Source organism: Pituophis catenifer, unplaced genomic scaffold (assembly GCF_029215685.1).
Source record: "Pituophis catenifer annectens isolate HBS135680 unplaced genomic scaffold, rPitCat1.0.hap2 SCAF_1, whole genome shotgun sequence".
Classification (NCBI taxonomy): Eukaryota; Metazoa; Chordata; class Lepidosauria; order Squamata; family Colubridae; genus Pituophis; species Pituophis catenifer.
The window spans coordinates 243,446,753-243,467,341 of record NW_027256881.1 but is presented as its reverse complement, the minus strand read 5'-3'; the positions used below and the strand labels follow the sequence as shown (position 1 = coordinate 243,467,341).

General features: G+C 38.4%; 1 protein-coding gene across 1 annotated transcript in view; it reads right to left on the bottom strand.

The window, feature by feature from the left end:
• The window catches only part of PHRF1 (PHD and ring finger domains 1), a 33,216-nt gene extending 12,981 nt beyond the window's left edge, over positions 1-20,235 (bottom strand). The window contains 12 exon segments of the mRNA XM_070932639.1: positions 5,656-5,778; positions 7,959-8,146; positions 8,337-8,461; positions 9,845-9,974; positions 11,708-11,880; positions 12,256-12,356; positions 13,618-13,739; positions 14,227-14,310; positions 14,847-15,070; positions 15,665-15,778; positions 17,612-17,726; positions 20,160-20,235. Of these exon segments, the coding sequence (XP_070788740.1) occupies positions 5,656-5,778; positions 7,959-8,146; positions 8,337-8,461; positions 9,845-9,974; positions 11,708-11,880; positions 12,256-12,356; positions 13,618-13,739; positions 14,227-14,310; positions 14,847-15,070; positions 15,665-15,778; positions 17,612-17,702 (1,475 nt within the window). The 5' untranslated portion in view covers positions 17,703-17,726; positions 20,160-20,235.
• Between the last annotated feature and the right edge of the window lie 354 nt (positions 20,236-20,589).

The following is a 20,589-nucleotide window of genomic DNA, read 5'->3' as shown; positions in this document are numbered from 1 at the left end:
ACAAAAGCACTGAAAAAAGTGACTTATGACTGTTTTTTTCAATCCTGAAGTTAAGCTATATATATTGTTTATTTTTCAATGTCAGGTGAAGTTTTGTTTTTTATCCATGCATTTGTGTTTTAACTAATGAATTATATGCCCAAATAAATACAATGGTTAGAAACAACCAAATGTAAAAAGAAAAAGCCACAATTCTTTAATTTCATTGAATTAAATGTGTTGTGTTGCAAGTTTAAGAATTCAATGTAAGTATCAGATATAACAATTCAGTTTCTGTTTTAAAAAATTGCAAAATGGGCTTTTAAATTATAACAATGCATAATACAATCTAAAACACATCCCATTCCTCATAAAGAAAAACAAGTAGAAAAGAAATTGCAAAACAGCAATATGTAGAAAGGAAGAAAAAACAAAGGAGAAATAAATCTTAGAATGATTGAAGTTTTTTCTTTCTTTCAAAATGAGCATTTGCTTGGAATTGGCAAATGCAATATATATCTTCAATTTTATAACCTCCATTTTGATTAACAAGTGATCCTAAAATCTATAATGGAGCACCTTAAATCCTCCTCTATCTATACAAATGTGTCTGAACCTTAAAATATACACAAGAGGCCCTGCTTTGTGTTCTCGACTGGAAATATGATGAATTCAGAGCATACCAAAAAAAAATTTTTTTGCAGTACCACCTACACTATAGTAAGCCCTGCCCAAATAATTTGCCCTGCCTATGGAAACTTGTCTTTTTTTCAGCAAATAATTAAAACCTGCTTTTTAAATAGGATTATTTGACTATTATTTTGACCAAGCAGTTTTAAGAAAATTTATGTTAACTTCATGGGATCATCTCGAAACATGTCAACCGGCAGAATGGGAGGAGGTGATATTAATCCATCCTTCTTCCCTCTCTGTGTTCCTCACCAGCGACACTCCCACTGATCTGTGATCCATACCACACAACAAGATGGAGAAACCTGAGAGCATAACTCCTATTCAGCAAACAGCAAAACTGCACCAGATTGAACGTTTCCTGGTAACTGAAGGCATCTTTCCAGCCAAGAGAGGCTTTTGCTCCATGCAACCTATTGGTTTAAATTATCTGGCCATTTTGTCACTACAAATATTTCTTGGAAATGCCGAAATAATGAAAGACAGCTATGTAAATACATCACGAGTTGACGCTAGATAGGCAATCACTTTGAACAAGTGACATCTAAAACTATCCAGGTAGGCCTTGCTTACTGACCACGTTTAGCAACCATTCAAAGCTGTAACAGCACTGAAAATGTAACTTTATGACCAATCTTTGCATCTATGGCCATCACGGCATCCCAGAGATCATATGATTGACATCCGAGTGCTTTGTAGGTGTGTGTTTATGACCACAGTTGTGTCCATAGTCATGGGATCACTATTTGTTTGGTTAGCAACTGGGTGGCAACAAGCAAAGTCAAGGGAGAAATCAAGATTGCAAGTCACTGTCATGTGATGTCTTGCTTAACAACTGCAGGTGATTTGTTTAACAACCCCAGTGGAAGTGATGGCTTAACAAACACAGGTGATTTGTTTAACAAACCCAGTGGAAGTGAGTTCAAGAGTCCATCATGGTCACGGGATGTTTTGCTTAGCAACCGTGGTCCTTAGCAAGAGTTACTAGTTCCAATTGTGGTCACTAATTGAGGACTATCTGTATTTCTATTTTTTTAAAAAAATACCCGGCATCCAAGAACTTAATTCTGAAACCCTTATGTTCAACTAAAGTTCAATGCATATTTTGGAACAAAATAAAAAACAACAAAACCAATAAATTGCTCCCAAATTGGAATGTCATTATGGCATTCCTACTGGTGCCATTTTGGTTTCACCTTACCTGTAGAAACTCACCTTCAATTTGCCTTCCTTGGAGGTTAACATTTGGCTGCATTCCTGCTCTTTAGTAGATTCTCCCCTAAATCTCAATGAGCTTTGGCCCTCTGGCTCTAGAGGGGACATCTCAGTGTATTCGGCTTACAGTATGGCTCCTAATAAAAAGGAAGCAGACAGCTCCCTAAACTTTAAAGCATATTTATTAATAGTAATAGTATTTTACAGGCATAGATCCACATGACAGAAGCTTCATTTTTTTAATATAATTCTTGGGGAGAGGAGCAGGAATCCAGCCAAATGACCCTCTTCAAATCCTAAACATGGAAACTATTTCTTGTATGCCAATTTACTAGTCAAAACTCTAGGATGCTTTCTCTCTTTCTCACCCTCTACTACTTATTTCACAGCATACATATGATAGTAATTTGTGGGGGAAGAGGAGACTGAAAAGAAAGCCAGGCAAAATAAATAATACCAAGTAATTTTTTTAAAAAATAATCTGGCATATTCAATATCACTGAGGAATTGTGAATTAGCCACTTTTACTAAAATGTTGAAGGAAAAAAGAGCCAAATGCAAGAGAGAAGAGCAAAAGCTCTTCCTTAAATATATCTTCTAGTATTCCTGATATGGAAAACTGACTTCACTGACTCCCATATTGACTGTGGACAGGAAAGAATAATAAGCGTGATTGCTTTTCATTAGATGTAGTTTGCTTCTATCTGAATTCCCATTCATAATATCGTAATATCCAAACTCTCTCTTCAAAGCTGGTTGGCAGAAAGCAGCCTTTGACAACATGGCATTTTCAACTGCAACCGTGGTGGCTTGGATTTTGGATAAAAATGTTATTAGGTTGAAAAAAGCTTTCCAGAATGGCTTGGAGCCACAAATTCTGGACTTGCTGGTTGACTTACAACCTCCCCTTTTATTCTTCCTAACCAAGAGTGAAAGATTTCACGTAGGGTAGCGAAGATCCAGAAACAGTTCTTCGCTCTGAGCCTTCAAGATCTATGACGCCACTTCTCTTACTGCTGTATTCTCAAGTTCTTGATCACAGTCACTTCAGGTACTTCCTCTGATTAGCTCGTGACTTTTATCTCCCTATATGTCAGTTGTCAGCTCTTTTAAAGCAGGGGCCTGTTTTCTCTTCCTGTAAGTAGAACCAAAGACGTAGCTGGTACCATATCTAATTAAACAACAGTTTTAGGCCGATGATATAGAACTGTCTCACTCATTCCTCCAAAACTTGAAGTAAGCCCCCTTTTGCCCTTTCCTCTCATACCCACAAGTAATCGTCCTGTCTGGCCAAATCCCCAATCCCTGACTGGGATTGCCTCCAACTGCAAAAGAACACCCCCAGAGCCAACATTCCTTCTCATATGCCTGTTAAAGGAACATGGTCACTATTTAAAAGGAAGTAAACGAGTTGCATCCTACAAACTCATCAGTAGAAGCGGTTACTCTAAAGATCTATAGGTAACTCAGGGGTTTGTGATTGGCTGTTCTACCATTTTATTTTATAGAATGCTGAATATATGGAACACTGCATCCTTTTAAGTTTTGCATTTTTTATAAAATGCTTGGTATCTAACCCTGATCTAAATAAGCAAACATTCAAAATGTTAATAAATATAGGTAGTCTTAGACTTACAACCATTCATTTGAGTCCATTCAAAGTTGAAACAGCACTGGAAAAAAATGATTTATGTCCATTTTTAATACTTACAACTACTGCCAGCATCTATCCCTATGGTCCGGTGATCAAAATTCAGACACTTGGCTACTGGCATGTATTTATGATGGCTGCTGGTGTCACGTTATCACCTTTTGTGACCTTCTGACAAACATCACCAAAATGGGGAAGGCGGATTCCCATAACAACCGTGTTACTAACTTAACAACTGTAGTGATTCACTTAACAACTGTGGCAAGAAAGGTCACAGAATGGGGCAAAACTCACTTAACAAGTGCCTTGCTTAGCAATGGAAATTTTGAGCTCAGTTGTGGTTATAAACTGAGGATTGCCTGTATGCAAGAGAAGTATGCTTACACAAGAACAAAAACATTTCCTTTACATTTTCTATTATAAAGTAAGAAACAAAAATGTTTATAGTGAAATGCAGAGTATGCTTAAAATAGAATTTGAGAGCAAGAAATGTATATACTAACCATGGCTTGTTTGAAGATGGTTTGTTAAACAACCCATGCTGCGTTTTCCCAGTACATGGAGCCAAAAACTATGGCTTATAAACAAAGATTTACACATCACATAAAGCTACTTTCTGGCTTAGTTGATTTCTCTAAAACAGAAATGAACTTTCTGTGGTCTATAAATCTGGTTTGTAACATTTCCTCCATCCCCATTCCTCCTCCCCTCTCCCACACACCAAAAAAGGCAGAACTGGGTATCAAAGAAAGGAATAGGGCTTTGGCCTTTCCCTTCCTCGGCTATCTCCATCAAAACAGAGGATACTGATGACAGTGGCCTTCAGAAATACATACACCTTATTTTATGTACATCAGAAAAATATCTCCTGCATCCTTTAGGATACATTCCCCAGGCTGCAAACAGAATTGCCTCATTCTGACCATCAATTATTTAGTAATTGTTTTGAGTACCTATAAGATTTTCTATAGAAGAATGCAATTTCTTAGGCTACATTTATTTCAACTACCATACCTTCCATATATTGAGAAAACTATTAAATGTTTTCATAGTCCCACAAAAACAGAATCAACTAGTATGAAGCTAGTATATATGCATATATTCATGTAAACATTAACCATATATTAATATTAATGATTATCACCTAGGCACACACTGAACATTTTCATTTTGCTAAACTCAATTTTAGTACAGGCACATTAAGCTTTTTTTAAAAGCTAAACAGAATTGTAAAACAGTATTTCTCAACTAATTCTAAAGCCATACATGAATGTACAAAATAACAGCAAAAAGATCTACTTTGGCTACTCTGTCAGGAAATTCACTTTTTAATTCAATATTCTTCTCAGTATTTTAAAAAGTATTCTAAATTAAATATTCTGAGCTTACTACACGTATCTTTCATTCACTTTATGTCACATCTTTAATTCAGGGGCTCAAATTAGTACCTGTAGTGCTTTCTCCTATTTTTTTCCCCTCAATCCAACACAATTCTGTGTGATCAGTTGGGCTGAGGGAGAATGACTGGCCCAAAGTTACTCAATGAGCTTCTGTAGCTGAGGGTGGACTAGATTCTGGGTTTCCTTTCTCCTAGTCAACACTTCAATTGTTACATCACGCTGGCTTTTCCCAATATTCTTGGAAGTATATGTTTTTTAACTGAACACCCTACAAAAAGTTTACAATGGGATCCTATACTCGTTATGCCAAACAGGCTTTATCCTGGAACACAAACTGCTAGCAAGCAGCACAATAAATGCAACACTTGAGAGTTATTATTATTGCACTGCTTCCTCATTAATTTCCCTCTGATTCAGAATTCAATGAAAATGTTCCTTTTGTAATATTAGCTAGGTATATCAATTCTTCCATTATATTAGTTGGGATCTTTTCAGCAGAAGAAAAATGGAACGAAACCATCCATATCTTACCCAAAGACGATTAACCATCAAGACTGTCAAGGTATATATTCTGCTTATATTACTTGCACTGGAGGAAAGGGTAGCTTTTCAATGTGGCACGCAAAGAAATCATAAGAGATCACCAGGCAGAAGAAAACTTTGTTAGAAAGCTCAAGCAAGTACTTTATAGAAGGAAGCATCTTCTCTGACTAGTCTTACCCTGGGAGCCCAACAGCCACTGGCCTAGCAACAGGACGATGTGATCTAAGTGCTGACTGGGAAAGACCTCTTCTTTTGGTGCTCATTGGTGAGGCTGAGTTAGCAACAGGAAGTTCTTCATTGCTAAGGAGAGAAAAACTCAAAAATCACTGAAAATGTCCAATCATAGCTCATTTTTATTAATTATTATTATTATTATTATTATTATTATTATTATTATTATTATTATTATGGTGAGTCCCAAGTCAACCAGATGTTTAGATTGGATTTGGTGATTTTGACCCACCTATGGAGTCCTTCCCAAGGACCTGGATAGGTATTGTTTGATGCTGTTCAAGGAATTGTTGCAGGATGTCAGCTATTCTAAGTAGAACTGCCTTCTGCAATTGACTGATGGTGATTGTCAATGCCGATGGTGTTCAAGTGGTGTTATTATTATTGTTGTTGTTGTTGTTATTGTTGTGATGATGATGATGATTGAAATAATTAGATGGAAAATGTTTGTAATTGAGGGAAAGCACACGTGCAATATATTAATTTCTCTTGAGTAAATTTCAGGATGTACTTTGGCACTAGACCCAATTTTTTTTCTTTCCTGGTACGTTCAATGCAACGTGCAACCAGCGCTGTATTAGCAGTTAAGTATTCAAAAAGACACAAATATTTCTTTCTGAGAACTGTCGAAATTGCCATAAGGAATACATTAAACTTTTTTTAAGAATCCCAAATAGGAATGTACACAATTTAACATTTAGAGAGTGAAACATTCTGGAAAACTCTAGAACATAACATTTTTTCTCTGGCATACTGATTGAGCTATTTGTGAGTTTTGTCATTTTTCTAGAAGTTAATTTTCTGAACAAAATATAGCTTATGGTGTTCCAGACATAGTGTTTTGATAAAACAAGTCTGCTTCAAGGAGGAGCCATGTTCAGAACATCAAAGTGCTTCCAGTTGGACAATTAATTTCTGGAAAATCATCAGATCACACCTAGAGTGGTCATACTGGCAAGGCCCAAGTAGGAAATGGAACATTCTACAAATTTTCAGTTTCAAGCAAAACAAAATGAGAAAACCCATTACATTGGAGGTATTGATATGAAACATTTAACAAGCCATTGTGTTAAGAGGAAGAAAAAAGACTCGTTGCACCCACGTGACACCTCTCCTGTGCGAGCTGCACTGGGTCCCAGTGGTCTTCAGGGTGTGATTCAAGGTGTTGGTTACCACCTTTAAAGCGCTCCATGGCTTAGGACCGGGGTATATACGAGACTGCCTTCTGCCATCGACAACCTCCCACCGGCTAATACGCTCCCACAGAGAGGGGCTCCTCAGGGTGCCGTCGGCCAATGTCAACTGGCGACACCCAGGGGGAGAGCCTTCTCTGTGGGGGCATCAGCCCTCTGGAATGAACTGCCCCTAGATGTGCGTATGATCCCCGACCTGCGCACCTTTCGCCGCGCCCTGAAGACCCTCTTGTTTCAACAAGCCGGGCTGGCCTAATATGAATATGAATTTTAATGAGTGTATGTTAGTTTTTAATTTGTGGGCCAAATTTTTGTATATTTGATTTTAATGGTTTTTAAATTTTGTAAATTTTATCTGTTTTAATATGGCTGTACACCCCCTGAGTCCTTCGGGAGAAGGGCGGTATAGAAATCTAATAAAAGTAAAGTAAAGCAAAGTAAAAAAAAATTCAAGAGGAAGAAAATGCCAAGTAAAATGTTCAATATGAGGGAAGCATCAGTATGAGGTTCTCAAAGGAAGAGAAGTAAATGTGTAATATACTCAGACGTGAAATATGTACCACTGAAAATATCAAAATACACAAAAGAAGAGATAGTCGTGCTGGCACAGTGGTTGGAATGCAGTACTGCAGGCTAACTCACTGCTCACTCCAGTTCAATTCTGAATGGCTCAAGGTTGACTCAGCCTTCCATCCTTCTGAGATCGGTAATATGAGGACCCAGATTGTTGGGGGTAATATGCTGACTCTGAAAACTGCTTAGAGAGGGCTGTAAAGCACCATGAAGCGCTATATAAGTCTAAGTGCCATTGCTATTGCTACACTCAGATTTTATGCTAGAATTTGAGCAACCTTGACTGTTCTTTAAAGAGAGATTCCATTAACTAAAACATTAATCTTCAAAATGAGTAACTTAATAAGGCATTGCAAATTCTTAAAGAAAAGTGAACATCAGATAATAGCCTTGATGTGTTCAAAGCAATTCCAAACATGACATCACTTGGAGTCTTACTCTGGTTTCTTTAAACATTCATTTTCCCACTTATCTTATGCTTACCTGTTGTATGGATCTAGTTCAAAGGGATCCCCAAAGACAGAGAGGGAGGCAGCTCCAATATCAGCTCTCATAAACCCAAGTGATGGTTCTATCGGCTTGCAGATGGAAGGGATTGAAGTACCACGTATAGGCTTGCCAAGATGAAGGGTTTTTGCTATTCGAGAACGAGCTGTCACCTCAGCCTTCACCTGGATAGAACATTGTTAGCTAAGCTAAAAATGTCCAGTTAACTTAAGAAGCAAAACAGAAAATACACAACAGCAGCCACCAACATCCTCTTAAAAATTATCACTGATTTTTTTTAAAAATCCCAATAAAACATGCTACTTGATTTATCAACTATATTTCTGTACTCCTGAAAACAGTGTGGGAGAATACCTGGGGTTTTTTCCCCTTTCTCCGCTTTGTCCGATGCTTGCGTCTCTTAATCCAAGTTCCAGTGCCTTTTTTCCCAGCAGATGATTTTGTGCGCCATTTTTTACTGGTGGCTTTTCTTCTCCTGCCTGAATTAAGCAAAATATCAAAGATTTTAATATTAAGTAGCCGCAAACACGGATGCTTGGCACATCTCCATGCTTAAAATAATATACAATATACAATTAGATGTCAACTTCAATTTAAACAGCCTTACACTTCAATGTAGAATAAATGGAAATTACAATAAAGAGATGATGCTCTGTTGGGACTCTTATACTGCACCACCCCAGTTGGCAATTTCAGACAGACTTTCTGGGATATCTACATGAGTGAGAAAATTTCAAGGTCCCCAACAGGCTGTTGTGCTAACACATACCCTCACAGATTTCTTCTTTACCCACTAGTTAAACTATGATGCAAAACAAAGAACTCAACGCCAGCATTCATTTTATTTTCAGGAATGCTTCACAGTCTCTTTTAGAAAAGAAAAACGGGGGTGGCTGCTGTGCACTTTTTAGTTTAAAAATGTGCCAGTTTCCTCAGAGAGAAGAGAAATATAAATCGGAGCTAGAGGGAATGGTAGGGACTATTATCCCCATCAGCTACACAGTGTTCTAACAAGCACATGCATTGTGATCAGCCACGTCTCTATGGCATCCCCATTGACACAGGATGTGTGCTTAAAATTCCCACAGGGAACATCTATTTGCCCAAAACTATTAGGAGGATTGAGATATCTGATCGTCTGAGTGCATTGACAATTTCACTGACTGCATAATGCAAAATATTAGCTCATGCCACATTTCCCATATTTACCAAGCAGCACAAGTTTCACACTCCTTATAAATCTTCAACCTACATTAATCTCCAATTGAATGGTTTTTCTCATCAAAAGCAATTCTATAATGCATTAATATAGGGATGTGAAGATTTCATTAGATCTATGGCCACGTATGTATGGTTATCAAAAGCTTATCACCATTAATTAATAAGCTTCTGTATACAGGAATTGCTTTATTCTTTACTGAAAGCTACGGTCATCACACAGAAAGTCTGCTGCTCGCATGTATTTTTCAGCTGTAAAATTTTGGAAGAAAATTTTTCTACCTGTTCTACCATCCTGAGCCGTTTGCTATTTCCCCCCCCCCTCCCCAAAAGAATGTTTCATGAGAATGTTTTTGTCTTGTTTGTTCAACCTCTGCATTATTAAATGGAAGTTATTTAACTTACACTGGGGACACACATTGTAGAATGAAAACATTACATAAATAATGAAATCTACCAGGGAGGGGGGCATTTGAGTTTAAGGGTAAAGAGATCTGAGTTCAATCAGAACTGTACTGGCACAATGGGTGGACAAGTCAGGCACGTTCCTCCAATTCTATTTTCCAGGACAGGCGGGGGGAGGGAAATGCATGACAAGCTTCCATAGAAAATGTGACTAAGTGCCATCATTATGACTGAATTACCTCCTTTTCGTTTCTTCCTGGTTGTGGTCCGAGCAGTTAATGGTCTCTGGTACACAGCTGTACTCAGACCCGCCGCAACTGCCTCAATTGCTTCGTCAAGAAAGGAAGACATAAGGTACCTTGGTACATGCTAAAATCAAGACAAATGTTTTTGATTACTGGCTGAAGCTAACTAATGCTAAATTTGTAAATCTCGCTTGAAAAGATGGAAGAGAAAACCTTTCCCCTCTAACCTTTCTCCCAAATTATGTCATCTCTTTGTTACCAGCAGGTGTTTCCCTCTCAATCACTTCAAAGTCCTTCAGCCCAGGAAGCCATAAATTTGTCTCTACCATAAATTATTGGTAAAGCAAATGAATGGTGAATCAGGTCAATGTATCAATCATTCCATTAGGAAACACAAGTGAACATAATGTCCTGTCCACACAACGATTGTGTGAAAAATATTTTAAGCATTTCTTGACCTTCTGCACTGATCTGCAGGAAGAAGATATAAACCCAAGGCAAACAGTCTCTCTTTCTACAATTTAACCAAAGTTACCTTTAGACCATTGTGGTACTTTTGCCAATGTTGACATTTTAAAGTATTTTAAGTTTGACTGCATGATTAATTTTAGAAGTGGAGCAGCTCTGGATGCTTAGGTAGTATTGTAGGCATTTGATTTCTCACACACACACACACACACACACACACACACACACACACACAGTTCTCAGACTATTCACATAGCATTCAAAGTTATAATGTGATCATATTTTGGGTGCTCAACAACTGGCCCACATTTACTGCTGTTTGTATTATTCTGCAGTCATGAGACCACAATTTATGGGTTGGGTTTTTTTTTACTGGTAACTGGTGTTTACTCCTGGCTTCCAGAAAAAAATACTGCAGACAATAAATTCACTTAATGATTGCAGTAATTTATTTAACAACCATTGCAAAAAAGGTTGTAAAATCAGGCACAATTATGTGGTGACCCGCACAACATGATCAATTACAACTGTTTGTTCAGTGTGCACGCCTACATTTAAATGAAATTATAGATTTAGAAATATATTTATATATTGAATGTCTGCAGTGACACAAATACAGGTAGTCCTCAACTTACAACAGTTCACTTAGTGACTATTCAAAGTTGCAACGGCACTGAAAAAAGTGACTTCTGGCCATTTTTCACACTTATGACCATTGCAGCATCCCCATGGTCACGTGATTTATATTCAGATGCTTGACAACTGATGCAAATTTACGACAATTGTAGTGTCCCGGGGTCATGTGACTACCTTTCGTGACCTCACAAACAAAGTCAGTGGGAAAACCAGATTCACTTAACAACAGTGTTGCTAATTTAACAACTGCAGTGATTCACTTAACAAATGTGGCAAGAAAAGTTGTAAAATGGGACAAACTCGTTTCACTTAGCAACATAAATTTTGGGCTCAATTGTGGTTGTAACTCAAGGATTACCTGTACATATTACCTTAGTCCTGCAAAGTTATAGCCAGCCTAGGAGCTTCAAGATTCTTGTAAAATCTATCCCATTCTAAAAGTACTTTAGAATATAAGGACAGAAAAGTACAAAAAAAAATCAGAGGAATGATTTTCTATGTTTTCTATACAAATCTACAGAACCAGATGAGTACTGAATACCAACATAGTATTATTAATTTTTTGTTAAACTTGTACGTAAATCACTGGGACCAATGAACTGTTACCAGGAATCTTCACACTTTTGATTTACATGCCAGAAATGATTGCACCCCATTCCTTTCCTATGGGCAAACAGTGCTACGCTGCGTACACTTGGTCATTTACAGAATAGATGTCTGAAGTCTATATAATTCCATCAGATTAAACTGTACCTGAATTCTCTGCGCAGTTGTTATCCTATTTCGGTTCACCGTGGCCCGCACACGCTCACTTTGACGTGTTCTAGCAATAGCTCGTGTCCGGGCACTGGGGCGCAGGCGACTGGTGGTAGGGATTACATCAGCGATGAGTGAAGCAACTTCCTCTTCGCTCACCTGATCTGTTTCTTAAAAGAAGATCTGTGTCAGTTTTCAGCTATATTTCAACCATCACTTGAGCACCTTTCCAGAGACCAAGCGCTACACAGTTTACAAATAAATGAGATGATATATAGATATTTATATTAACAATTTATGTATGCAAGACATTCAACCATTCTGAAAACTTTGTCTATATCTAAGCAACAACATTTGGTTACTGAATTTTGCTGCCATATAACAGCACTACATAGAATGAATCTTTTCACAAGATTTTTCATGCTAGCATACTTCTATAAAACTACAGTAACATTAAAATTAAATTCCAGTATGTTTTGTAATGGTAAAAAAAGTCCAAATCTCTGTCATTCAAACTAAAAATATGTTATAAAGAAAATACTTGCCAGCCTCAGCAGGCATAGCATTTGCAGGTGCACATGGTGGACAGAACCATTCATCCACAGGTACCTCGCTTAAAGGTGGATTAAGGCATTCCATATGGTAACTAAAGAAAGAGTATACAAGGGATTCTTACAAAACTGTAAAGGTAGAAGAGAACACCAGGCCCTTTTGCCTATTATGCAGATTAATCCTTCATACAGAGAGTGATGTACATGCACAATTTCCTACTCAAACCATATCATAACATTCATTGATATCGGAATTAACAAATATTCCAAGAGCTAGCAAAATACCAAAAATCTATTTTTGTGTTGAATTTATATTTACTGACAAATAAAGGGAGGCTAGTATAGATCCATTTCAAGCTTTTTAGCTCTCATCAGCAAGCCATACCCTTCTGGGATTCGAACCTGGGCTACTTACATATTAGGTAGATGTATTAACCTCTAAGCCACGGGGTCTCTTCACTTTGTCGGCTACTCCAGGGAAGAGATTAAGTGTTTTTTATGGCGAGACTGATCTATCAGAGCAACTTGATCTACTCAAATATGGGACGGGGCATACTGCTTATGCTTTTGCCTTTCAGCCCCAATCCAGGAGCCTTCGCAGGCAGTCGCTTTCACGACAAGCTATTTTTGATGGTTTGTTGGGAAAACTACTACCTGCGAAGATTCCTGGATTGGGGCCGAAAGGTGAAAGCGGAAGCAGTATGTTCCGTCCGTTATTTGGGTAGATCAGGTTGCCCTGGTAGACCGGTCTCACCGGAAAAAAACACCAAAAATCTAAGAAACCAGAAAAAGTTGTATGTTCCAATTAGAATGATCATTTACTTAAAACATAACACATTTATAAGGTATGTTAACTAGGAGCGGTGCTAAGGAAAGAGATAAAATATATTTTGAAATTTTCTGTATGAGGGTACCTCTTTAGATATTCATGACCTCTAACTGCAGAGTAAAACAAGAAAGCTCACTGTGGTTGCACCCTGTCCATCTTTGAGCAACCCGTCTTTGTCAAAAGATCTAATAGTAAAACTATAATTGTAGACAAGTAAGTACGAAGTGCCCTTTCATCAGAAATCACAATGCAAGTGTGAAGCTTTATAACCAGATTCACCTGAAAGCAATTACATTTCTGCCTAAGGTTTCCAGTGATACAGCAAGGTATCCTTGTCACTCTTCAAACATACAAATTATGAATAGCTGGAAAAATCTAAAGGAGACACCTGGTCAGGTATGTCAGCAAAAATCTGATATTGTCTATATTAAAAGTAAACTAACACCCTCAAGTGGAATCCTAATCTGAAGAAGCATTTGACAAATGTTACAATCAAGAAAGATTTTTAAAGGCAAGGACTCCTTTACCCTGCATCACATCCATCACAAAGCAGCAAGCGATCTTCTCTGTCACTTCGACCACACACTTCACAAAAGGTGGGATCTTCCTCCAGACCATCTTCCTGAGATTTTGTATTCTCAACAGGTATCTAAAGAAAACATTTTAAGGAAATTTTGCATTGTTCACTGTAAAACAATTACAGTTCATGTAGCCACAACTCATCTTTGTTTAATTCTGTCCAAACATGAACTTTTTGTGTATTCTTTCATCATGATGTCAGATTTAAGATGTCACCACATTATAAAGTTAATTTCTTTCCATTTTATATGGATTTTTTTTCCTTCCATTTTATAAGGATTTTTTTTTCTCAAGAGTGCCCAAAGATTATCATTAAAAAAAATTAAACTAAAGCATTTTCAGTTTAAATATCAGAGTTTCCAAATGTTAAGTGTTCTTTCTACATATTCTTACTTGTTGCTTGTTTCTATTTCATGAATGGGTCAATGAAAGTAAATTAAACAAGGAGCAGTAAGGTATTTATTGTATATATATTTCAAAAGAACTTCAAAAACGCTGTTTATGTTTTGCAAAACACACTCTGATTTTTGCTATTTTTAAGAAAACAAAATACCTACTTTCTTCAAAATTTCTCCATCAAAGCGCACACGAACACAAATAGATTTAAAAATGATCCGATCCACGGGACAAGAGTTGGCATTCTGTAAAAAACGGGGGGGGGGGGGGAGGCGGGAGGAGGAGAAAGGGACAGTGTTACCAATTTCAAAAGCATCTCCATTTTTAAATAAATTAAACATTCATAGTTGTTCAACTGGTTATGTTGAACTGATTCAATTCTTACTGATTGTATAGCTGAGGACCTGCCTTAAAAACCTGACATATTTCTATTTTCATAGCTTAACAAGTCTGAACTGAAATAATTGTGTGTACATTGTCAGCATTTGTTTCATTGCTATAACATCTGGCTTTATATTTCTCAATTCTAACCAGAGAACGGTAAACTATTTTAAGAGCAGACAGCAATTATTAATCATAAGAATTGAAAAAGAATGATAATTAAAATAATCCAAGTTCATGTATATACAAATTAGCTTTCTGGGGGAACTTTAGAGGATCTTTAATGATTATTTGCTACCAACCAAATATGACCTGTAAAAAGACACATTATGAAACAGTCACAGTGCTCACAAAATAGCATCAACTCTAGCATAATTTTATCAATTAAATGAGTTCTTACTTTAGACCATTCAACTATACAATCCAAGCAGAAATAATGGGCACAATTCTCAGGTGTTCCAACTGCCTGATCTCTGAATGTATTGAGACATATTGGGCAGTTTTCAGCATCTTCATCAGTAGAAGAATTAATTTCTCCATTAAGTTCGGGCTTTGTTTTAATAGAATATTCTGGTTGCTCAGAAGTCATTTCCATGTCATCTTCTGCCTCCTCCTCTTCAGTATCTTACCCAAAAAAAAACCAAAAAAAAAATCTCATACATACATATCACCAAACCTGTTCTGGAAGGCTGGAAAATTATTTTATTTGGAACATGAGAGAGTAGAAAAGAGTAAGGCAGTTTATACAATAGTTGAAAACTATCTGTGTAATACTGGATACATATTTATTAGGTATCTCCATTGTCATTGGTGACCCAGACTTACTAGCAAGAAATGCACAAATCAAGTATAATTGAATCAGGTGTAACATTTATATCTCCTCCCAAATCCTGATTGCCAATAACAAAGATGAGGGCCAAGGTATAAGACTCACATTGTATGTGACAAAGAGCATATCTCTGTGTGTGTATGTGTGTGTGCGCATGCATGCATGAAAACATATGTACTCCATGCCTGGATGGCAACCTGCAATACTATGAATGACTAGCAAGCAACAAAACAGTTACAAGAGAAATGTGCTTGTCTACAGTTCAATTATAGTGATTTGATGCAAATTAGGCAAGTTAGCAACAACTCTCATCTGAAGTAGCTTTAAAAATAGCTCACCTATTGAATGTAAAACTTCTTTAATATTACTGAAAGAGTTGTTATAATCACCTTCTAGATCTTCATCTTCACTTTCTTCATTCTCTTCGTCTCCATCTTCATCAGTATCACCTTCATCCTCACTTCCTGTGTCATCAGAATCTCCGCTATTTCCATCGCTGCTTTCTTTTGAAAAACAGAGTAAAGAAAATCCAGAAAGGACATTATCAACTAGACTGTAAAGTAGTAAATAAGGCTTTGACTGAATTCTACCTGGAAAAGGGTGTTAGCAACCAAATGGAGAATCTGGAGTAAGGATCTCAGAAATTAAGATTGTACAGCTTCTAAGGCCCCACCAATGTCCTTGAAAATGCAATATTGTATGCCGTATAACAAAACACTTAGCACTCTGGGTTCAAAAAGGTTAATTGCTGTGGGCACATAGTTGTTACCCTTGTGGGTTGAATATCTAAGGATTGCATTAGTGCTGATTGGGATCGCAAAGAAGGGTTTGAAAGGGAAGCTTCCTGGGAAAATGACTGGAAATAGATGGCAAGACATTTGAAAGCTTTGATCTCCTCAGTTTGATCATTATTGATCCTCCAGGTAGTTTGGTGAATACAAGGACCTTAATTTTCACATGGTTGATTTCTAGCATTTCAGATTGGAAGTAGGATCCTAGGGCCCAAAGGCTATGTTGCAGCTTTACTTGGGAAACAGACAAGGTTGCAGCAGCATAGGCATATAACAGAATGGAGATTGGTTTACTGGTCAGAGCAGAGGGGTGAAATTTGGTTTTAGTAAGGGCTTGAACAAAATCAATAATGCATAAATTAAATAATAGAGGGGACAAGAGGCATCCCTGTTTACTTCCTTAAAAATTGGAATAGGGTCGGTCAGTTCTCCTTTTGAATATTGGACCTGCACTGTAGTCCATTCATGCAAGATCATAATTGATTGCAGGAGCCACTGGTCAATGGAGATTATGCTGCTACTTTTTGCCACAACCTCTCACATGAATGTAAAGATTGAAAAAATACCTCTTTCAGATCAATGAAAGTAAGATAGAACCTCCAGGAAGATTAATACACTTTGCAGAGCAACACACTGAACCACAATAGAAAAACTTTATCTGAAACTGAGTTGCTGCACTGCTAAGATTATTTTTTCGACCAGTAAATCAGCAAGCTTATAAAAAAGAAGTTTAGAATATAATTTGCTAATTATACATAGTAAGCCGACAGGATGGTGATTAGATTGGCTTTGTTGTCCTTTTTGTGAGGTATTATAATTAATTAATTAAGAGCCAGTTTGGTGTAATGGTTAAGGCACAAGGCTAGAAAAGGAAGGACTTCGGCACAAAACCAACTGGGTGACCTTGAGCCTCTCACTTTAAGCTCTCGGAAGGAAGCAATGGCAAACCACTTCTGAAAATCAGGCCAAGAACTGCAGGGACTTATCCAGGCAGTCTCTGAAAATTAGACATGACTGAATGGGCAAAAATAAAAGAATCTGTCCATTCTTTGGAGATCTGCAGAGAGATGTTGATGTTAGTAAATAGAGGGGGTCAAAACAGCAGCCCACCAATTAGGGTTTTCTTTCAATACTTGTGGGAAGATGAAGTCCCTTCCAGTAATTTTACCACTTTTAAGATGGTTTGGAGATTGGTTGCCAAGTTAGGAGAGTGCTAGAGATTATTGGATGTATATCATAATTTCTGGCACTAAATTCCTCAGACTCCAGTCTGATCAAGAATGCGTTTATGTCAATACCTTAAGAGACTTAACCCATAAAGCTGCTAAGGCCTAGAGTAAAAGAATAGGCAGGAGTCATACAGTATGAATTTTGTACTGCAAATTGCTCCTTGACCTCTTAAACATTTACAAGATCATGTTTATGTTCAAATGTTTACAACCATGGAGCCAAGGAATTATCAAAACCACTAGGAGATATTTTATTATAAATACTAGTTGATAAAAGACCAGAAAGTTGGAATGCACACCGAGTAATTTCATTTACCTGCATCACTAAAGAGCAGCGCATTTGTTCTTTTAACTTTGCCTACTGCAGCATTCTTGTTTATGAGTTCATCCTGGCTGTCTTCATCCATTGCAGGGCATTTGGAACTGGCTTCCTACAAGCGTAGAGCAGAATGAAATTATTTGTAAAAAAAAAACCTTCCACAACCCTCAATGAAATCGAGTTTGACACCCCTGCTGTAGAGCAATGATTAGGGTGGTGAACTGAAATCAGGGAGACCCATATTCTAGTCCAGGGGTCCTCAATCTCTGGGCCATGGCCTACTACTGGCCATGGCCTATTCAAAACTGTGCTGTCTGAGTGGTGGGCTGGCGCATGTGCGTGCAGCTTGACTTGCACAAGTAGTGGATCGGCATTGCATTCTCACACGCGCACACCAGCCCACCACTTGCACAGACTGGTTCCCCACTCCCCCACTCCTGCTGGGCCATCAAGCCACAAAGGTTGGGGACCGCTGCTTTAGTCCGTCCTCAGAAGCTCATTTGGTGCCTTTGGACAATTGTGAAGAAAAATACAAAGAATGAATAATATGTCTGCTACCTTAAATGAAAGGCAGAATATAAATCTAGCAAATGTCATATTTTTCCTTATTTCTAATCTATTTAACAGCAATTATAGCTATAAATACAAAAATTAAAATGCATAGCTGCTGCGGAAATATTTCAGCCAACAATACTCATACAGCCAGGACTTGGGTTCCTTCACACATTTGAGGCCCATGACCCAGACACATTCTTTTCTATTGAAAAAGAGGACCGTTCAAAAGCAACAAAGAACATGTTAATTTTATGGATTCTAGTTCAAAATATAGCAGAGGGGCAAATGAACCCAACAATAAGATTTTCTGTTTCAGTTCTACAGTTACATCACCAGATTATAATAGCCAAATTTTCAAAAATATGTTGAATGAAAATTAAAAACTGAACTCTCCTCAGTTCTAATACACATTATTTCAGGATTTCCTTGTAAATGCAGGTTTCAACTTTGTTGAACAAAAGTAAGACACACACAGAGACAAACACACAAAGTAGCTTCTAACTGTTGATTTGAAAAGCATACATTTGTATGTCCATATTAGATTCTTACTCACATTTGCAGGAATCAGTTTAATGAAATATCGGAAAAGATATGCCTGCAAATACAATACTAATACACTAGAATGCTGCAAGGATTTTACATGAAAACTTCAGGTGATTAAATTCTTTGTGTGTGCAAGGCAGTTAAAAATTAATAAAGTGTATGCTAAGAAACAGCATGCCACAATCAATTCATCTAAACCCATATTAATCAGGGGATATTTGTTGCTTATCTGTTGGTGCTCTGACTTATCTGGAAGTCCTACTGAACATAATGGGGATTATATGTGTGTACACACATGTATGAATCTACTCATAATATACTTTCAGATAATTATATACATTAGGATTTTGTTGCAAAATTATTTTAAAAATTATGTGTCCTTGCTGATTAATATTTTAACACCTTCCTCTAACATACTCCCTTCCTGCTACACTGGAAGCCTTCTGGTTTTGTCCTGACCTACACAAACACAAATCAATCTTCATATTTAAATCTTTATTGAAGAATCTCAGTCCAAAATTGTTTGTAATTTATACCGAATCTGTTCGGCATATGGAGCAAACATATGGTATATTAAAGCCCTGAATGACCATTCAAGGGACCACATGGGCTTGCCTAGGCTCTCCAACCATCCTCGGAAACCTTCAAGCAAACCCCTCCTTGCCAAGCGAAGCTAAAAGACATTTTCCAGGAATAGAAGCTTTTAAGACCTTCCCAGTCAACACTGCCCTTCCTACTTAACATCTTTTCCTGCCCCAAACTGAGACCTTTGGTATTTTCCCTGGCATTTTTTATTAACCGCCGCTGTGACTCTTGTATCTCTGCCGCTTTTTTTTTTTTCTTCTTCTTCTTTTTTTTCCTACCATTTTTTTTGTAAGCGGCCTTGGAGCGTTTCGAAGATAAATAATAAGTGCGCACGTTTTACACACTCGACTGAGGAGCGAACAAGTCGCTCCATTTGTTTCAGCTCGGTCTTTATGGAGAGTTCCGTGGCACGAGTGGCCGATACTCCCAGGCGAAAACAAGGCAGAGCACAAGCGTTGCGGCCACGTCACTAAGTGCGAGACGAAAACATTGCCCAAGAGGGAAACGCGGAGGGAAAAGTGGGGGAGGGAGGGAGGGACGGGGGGGCGGTCGCCCAAGTTCCAATCCACGCCGGGCTCAGAAACACGAGTGGCAATAAAACACAACGACACGGAAAGGGAAGTCCTCGCAGATTCGACCCCCCCCCCCCACTCCCAGCTCTTTCTGGGCCAGCAGCCGCCGATTGCAACCTCGCAAGGCTCCCAAAGCCCGTCGCCGGTTGTACATCTGTAAGGGAACCTGCCCGCATCTTTAATTTCGGGCCGCCTGGCTGCTTCTCCTCCCGGACAGCCTGGAGGGGTCGTATCCGGGGATGGGTGGGCGCACTAACGCACCACTACCCGGACGGCTGACTTCCACTCACCTGCCAGGAGGCGACCCCGAGGGATAATGTCGAAAAGCGGACGGAGGGTGCGCGGGGGCGCCCGTTGCCGTTACTACCGTCGGTAAACGGAAGGAACCGAAGCGACGCGAAGCTGGGCCTCCTTTGAAGGCCAAAAAACGCCTCCAATCGCTGCGCTGACCCGGAAGAGGATGGATTCTCTTCCGGGGTCACATTGCTTAATCCGCCAGATGCGGGGAAGAGAAAGTCTATAGGACTCTTCCATTTGCTTCGGGGGAGGAGCGGATCGTGATAAAGCATGGATCGTTGTTCCGGCTGTACCAATTCCTATGGAAGATTCGCGTTCAAGCTGCAGTTTCGAATCTGCTCCCGCCGCAGGTGGCTCAGGAGACGATCTCGGCGTGAAGTTGGCCATAGGGCTACCCATAGGATTGCTGCCGTGGCGTTTGCC